This window comes from Asparagus officinalis, chromosome 4 (genome assembly GCF_001876935.1).
Source record: "Asparagus officinalis chromosome 4, Aspof.V1, whole genome shotgun sequence".
Classification (NCBI taxonomy): Eukaryota; Viridiplantae; Streptophyta; class Magnoliopsida; order Asparagales; family Asparagaceae; genus Asparagus; species Asparagus officinalis.
The window spans coordinates 139,172,445-139,178,369 of NC_033797.1; the positions used below are offsets into that span (position 1 = coordinate 139,172,445).

Sequence of the window (5,925 nt, forward strand, 5' to 3'; positions counted from 1 at the left end):
TTAAGTTGACATAAGAATTTCTCTCTCTCTATATATATCTATACATATATATACATACATATGTACGTACATATGTACGTACATCTAGGTATATATACATATACATATATACATATGTATACATATGTATACATGTATATGTATATATACCTAGATGTATATGTATGTGTATATACATATATGTATATAGATACATACATATATGTATATAGATACATACATACATGTATATATATATGGAGAAAAATGGGTATGCTTGGTACCAAGCATAAATTTTGTGCTTGGTAGTGAGGTGTCTCATTCCCATCCACTTATTCAAATGGTGGCATATCCCCATGCATGTCAAATATGAAAGTAAAAGATGCCTGAAGCTTAACTATTTATGCTTACTATATTCCATTGTTTTAGTGGTAGATTTTATTTGTAGGTTCTGCTAGTTTAAACAGTTACCTTATCATCATGTCTTGATGCGTGTAAACCAATTGGCATCACATTTTCAGTCCGTGTGTGCGGTCTTTTAGCTTTAGCGTGCATGCTTGAATTCACCTGCACACTCACAGAGGCCAATCTTACCATTTGACCTCATGAACTACTGCTAGCAATTAGCCAACCTTTGCTCTCCAATTCCTTAATCTCTGTTTGAAAGATTGATAATTTCATATTAACTGTTTAAAGGTAGGCTCAGGTGTATGTATAGAAGATGTACAAGTATTTATAGGTCAGGTTTATGGGCCTAACTTTCAGTGGGCTCTTGTGTTTTAAATTGCATTTAGAACTATTTCATATGCAAGCACTTGGTCATTGGTTCACACTTTAGATTTTCATCTTTTGGCATTTGCTTCTGCATATCATATTCCTGATCCACTGTCACCCATTTTTCCACTAAGGATCCCTAATGTTGGTTTTACTTGTCAAACATTATCGTCTTTGATTCCCTTCTTTTTCTCTGAGTAATGCTTTTTCCATATTTTTATCCATGCTTTATAATAGTTTCCTTGATGATTAATTTCCAGTTATATCTCATACATTATTCTGATTACAACATGCTCATAAGATGCCCATTGCTGATTTTACTTGTTTTTTCCCCTTTGATTTCCCTTTCTTTACATATAATGTCATTTCCATATTATTAGCCAAGCGTTATTAATATTTCCATTGATGATTACTTAATTTCCAGTTACAGCTCATGCTAATTCTTTTATTTGTATAGTACGAGTTCAAAAAGCAAGTGCCACTGCAGCACAGTGGTAGCCTCTTTGTCTAACGTTCAAATCTTGCTTGAGTAGACTACGCCTATTTTCCCAACAGTAAAAAAGTATTGATTTATGAAAATCAGCTTGGTTGGGAAGACTTGCCAATTATGTGTTTTATAATCAGCTTGGTTGGGAGGACTTGCAAATGATTTGTTTTCTTTTCAGCTGCTTGCAGAGAAAATGCCTGAGCTGCTTGATTTTCATAAGGACTTACATCATCTAGAAGCAGCTTCTAAGGTACTTGTCTTTTTTCCCGCAGCAAATGTAATGATTTTTAAAAGATTTACATTGATAGAAGATTTAATAGTTGTTCTGATTGTTTACAATGTTTCTGAATCATTTCCAAGATCCAACTGAAAATAGTAGCTGAAGAAATGCAAGCTGTAAGTAAGGGTCTTGAAAAGGTTGAACAAGAACTCACTGCTTCTGAAAATGATGGTGCTATTTCCATGGGCTTCCGGAAGGTGAGTAGTCCATGAGAAGGTTCCTTATCAAAATCTTTTTCTGAATAACTGCAGTAGTATGTTCTTTGCTTCACTTGCATAAGCTGGCTCCTTTTACCATGAAACATGGAAGTTAAAAGTTCAGCTCAGGCCGTTAGGTTGTGTACTTTTGGCCTCATTAACTCATCACAAAGTTGTTTCTGTGGAGTGATGAGTTCTAATAACGGAGGTCTATGCACCTATGTCCATTTTTCATGCTGGACTGTAACAGATTTTTTTGTAGTCAGAACCATGTGACGAGCTGAAAATATTAGCAGTGAGGGTTAACTAACAGATCATTACTTAGAATGGTCTCTATAAAAGAAACAAACACCAACAGGAAAGCCAAGCTGTTGCTCCTTACCTTTCTTCTATTTTGTATTTGCACCTTCGTTAGTTTCTCCTGCTCGTCGTCTTGAAAAACTTTTTCCTTATGCATCCTCGATGTGAAGAACAAACCGCATGCTCTCCAAAACAAAATATTATTTAGTTAAGACTTACAAGGGTCCACCGACTCACTTTTCTATAGGTAAATGTAAGAGCAATCATATTAAATGTTGTCCTCAGGCAGTCAGGCTTGTAATGTTTTTGTACTCTCTAATAAATACTATTAATGTGAGTTTTTTTGGGCTCTTACTTATCTATGATAGTTCATATGGAGTCCTAGTCTCCTAGAACTTGGCTGATTTCTTTAGCTCTGAAGCACTTGGACTGTAGCTTGAGTTTTTTTGCTTATTGTAATATATTTTTGTTGCTAGATGCAAGTTTTTCCCCTTGTAATTAAGTACCTATGAACGTCATATGAATTCTTGAGATTTGGCTGATTTAGTATCTGTCAACCTCTTGGCGCATGATTGCTTTCCAATGTGCTGCTTATATTTTGGCTGCTAAACATTTGATGGAGGAGTTGCTCTCATTCCAATTTCCTTTTTGACGGAATAATTTTTCTGAAATACTTAAGGACTGGAATTCATCTAGTTCTTTGTCTTCTTTGTTACAGCTTTTGAATTTCCAGTGTTATGTGATTGGTTTACACTGAGCATGAATTTGGGAGATTTTAAAATTAAACCGTATCTGTTGCAGGCCTTGAAGAATTTTCTTGATACTGCAGAGGCTGATGTGAGGTCACTTATATCATTGTACTCTGAAGTGGTTAGTTTTACTACAGTGTAGTCTTGCTGATTAGTTAATATGAATTTTTTTAACCTGATTCACATTTTAACTGATCTCTTTTCAGGGAAGAAGTGCAGATTCACTGGCACAGTATTTTGGGGAAGATCCGGCCCGCTGTCCATTCGAGCAAGGTTAGCTGCCTTTCTACTTTGATTATGCGTTCTGTTGTTTTCAATAAGAAACTATTGATGGTTTTACTTTTCATTGGAAGTAATTATTAGGGTTATCTTACTACAAAAAATTCCAGTTTCTAGTGAATTTGGCATTGATATTTTCAAATGATATTGAGTTTCTAAATATAAAGAAAATTCATTTATGGGATTTTTTTTCATTACTATGGGATTAGTATTGTTGCATTGGAGTGCTTTTCTTGATTGTCCTCCCTGCCTTACAGTTCCCTAAAGCTTGGGAATCCAAGTGGAAGAAGCTATGAACATGAATTGCACTCTGATATAACTTTTCATCTTTTATGAAGGTTCTGATTTCTCTTCATTGTGTCTCCGGAGATGTCTCAGATTTGGAGTTCTTTATTCTGATTCTGATCCTGGGGTTTATACAAATATTAACCTCTTTACAGTTTTTCCTTTTCCCTTTCAAAATTGCTCTTTTTTGGTAGATGATGGAATAATGAAAAAGAAAAAGTGTGTTGAGAAGAAAAGAAAATAAATAAATAAATAAGGGATTTTTTTTCCAGATGCTGTAGCAGGACTTAGCAAAAAGGGGTCTAAAAAAGATGTTTTTTTATGAATAGAAAAAATGAAGAGAAAATCAGTTAATAATATATGTTAATTGTTAATGTGAAACCGTAGAGAAATTATTAGCTCTCACTTGGATGTTATTAATAGGTTTTGTAAAACAAAGGAGTTTGTCCCCAACCAATGTGAGACTAAACAACAAGGAGTAAATAACTCTCTCAAGTCTTAACGCTTTCCCTCAAGCTGAGTATACATATCGTACATGTCCAGCTTGTTACAAATAAAATTCACTGGTGTTCTCCTAAGAGGTTTTGTGAGAATGTCTGCAAGTTGATGTTTTGATGGTATGTGTTTGATTCTAATGATTCCTTTCTCCATATTCTCACAAATCAAACGGCAATCAATCTATATGTTTTTTCTCTCATGAAACATTGGATTCTCAGCTATGTGAATGACGGTCTTGTTATCCCCATACAAGCTCATGGGATGCTTAGGAAGATAACCAATCTCTGTTAATATATCTCTAACCCAGACCAACTTGCAAGTCAAATTCGCCATGACTCTATACTTAGACTCAGCTATAGATCGAGTGACTACACTCTGTTTCTTACTCTTTTATGATATTAGATTTCCTCCAAGAAATGCACAATACCCAGTAGTTGATCATCTGTCCTTAAGAGATCTTGCCCAATTTGGATTTGAGAATACTGTAACTCTTGTGTGACCGCTATCTCAATAGAGTACTCTATTTTAGTTTACTTGAGATACTTAAGAAATCTTTTCACAGCTTCTGTATGAGGTATCCTAGGTGCTGAGAGAAACTGACTAACTACACTAACAGAAAAATACAATACTTGATCTCTTAATTGTTAGGTAGTTTAGTTTTCCTACAAGTCGTTTGTATTCTTTAGTATCCTCTAGTAACTCCTTCCAAGTTGATAGTAGTTTGACTTTGTCATCCATAGATAAGTCAATGCCATTGCATTCTGACATCCTAGCATTTAGCAACATATCAAGCACATTTCTCTGACATAAGAGAATTCTCTTTTTCGACCTAGCCACCTCGGTACCCAGAAAAAATTTAAAGGATCTAAGGTTATTGGTTTGAAATGATTGCAGTAGATACTTCTTCAAATGAGTAGTGCCTTATGCATCGTCGCCTGTGATCACAATGTCATTAACATATATAACCCAAAGGATCCGCTTCCTACTATGAAATCTTTAAAAACCGAGTGATCTTTTTGAGCTCGATGAAGATCAAAGGTCTAAACAACCGCTACAAAACGTCTGAACGAGTCCTCGAAGATTGCTTCAAGTCGTAGAGGGATTTTTTAGCCTGCAAACCTTACCACGTTACCCCTGAACAATAAAACCTGGTGGTTGCTCCATATAAACCTCTTCATCAATAATGCCATCAAGGAATGTATTTTTAATGTCCAATTGATATAGTGGTCAGTCATAGGCTCATAGCAAGCGACAAGCAAAATAAGAATGCGAATAGATGTCATCTTAGCTACATGAGAGAAGATATTGATGTAATCAAGGCCATAGATCTGTGAATATATCTTCACAACTAGACGAGCTTTAAGGCGAGCTAGAGAGCCATCTAGGTTTATTTTGACAGTATAAACCCATTTGTAGTCAATCGTTTTCTTCTGTGGTGGTAGTGAAACAAGATCCCAAGTTCCATTTCGCTCTAAGATTATCATCTCTTCATGCATTGCTGTCGTCCAACCTGAGTTAGATAGAGCTTTTGACAAATTCTTATGAACCAGATGATAATTTAAAGAAGATATGAAAGAATAACATGATGGAGATAACGAAGAGTAAAAGACATAATGTGTAAGAGGATACCGAAAACAAGATCTTTTATCCTTTTGGAGGGTAATGGGAAGATCATCAGTAGGTCTGAGCACTTCGCTATACGATCACATTTTGACTTGCTAGTATATTAGGCTTCTGGGTGGATTTAGATGATGGCTCAAGTTGTGGAGTGGTACATCTTGTATAAATCTGAACTAGTTTTACAAACTTGGATGGTAGATTAGTTTGTATAGCAGTCTTCGAAGGAACAATTGCAATGATTTTCTGAACAATAAGGTAGTCATAATCATCGGGAGGGTCTAAGGATTTATCAAAGACAACATATCTTGGTTTGTTCTCAAAGAAGGTAACATCGACTGGAACAATGTACTGTTTTAAGGATGGGTAATAATATCTGTACCTTTTCTGAGCCTTAGAATATTCAAGAAAAATACCCTTAGAGATTTCAAATATAATTTCGTTCGTTAAGGACTATGATTGTGAAAAAAGCATGGAGAG

The 5,925-nt window shown here is 35.2% G+C and overlaps 1 protein-coding gene across 1 annotated transcript in view; it reads left to right on the forward strand.

The window, feature by feature from the left end:
- Window positions 1–5,925, forward strand: part of LOC109839382 (formin-like protein 3) — a 15,970-nt gene that overhangs the window by 7,818 nt on the left and 2,227 nt on the right. Inside the window, exons 16-19 of the mRNA XM_020407810.1 lie at window positions 1,419–1,490; window positions 1,601–1,717; window positions 2,819–2,887; window positions 2,973–3,039. Coding sequence (XP_020263399.1) covers window positions 1,419–1,490; window positions 1,601–1,717; window positions 2,819–2,887; window positions 2,973–3,039 — 325 coding nt within the window. The remainder of the gene's footprint in view (window positions 1–1,418; window positions 1,491–1,600; window positions 1,718–2,818; window positions 2,888–2,972; window positions 3,040–5,925) is intronic.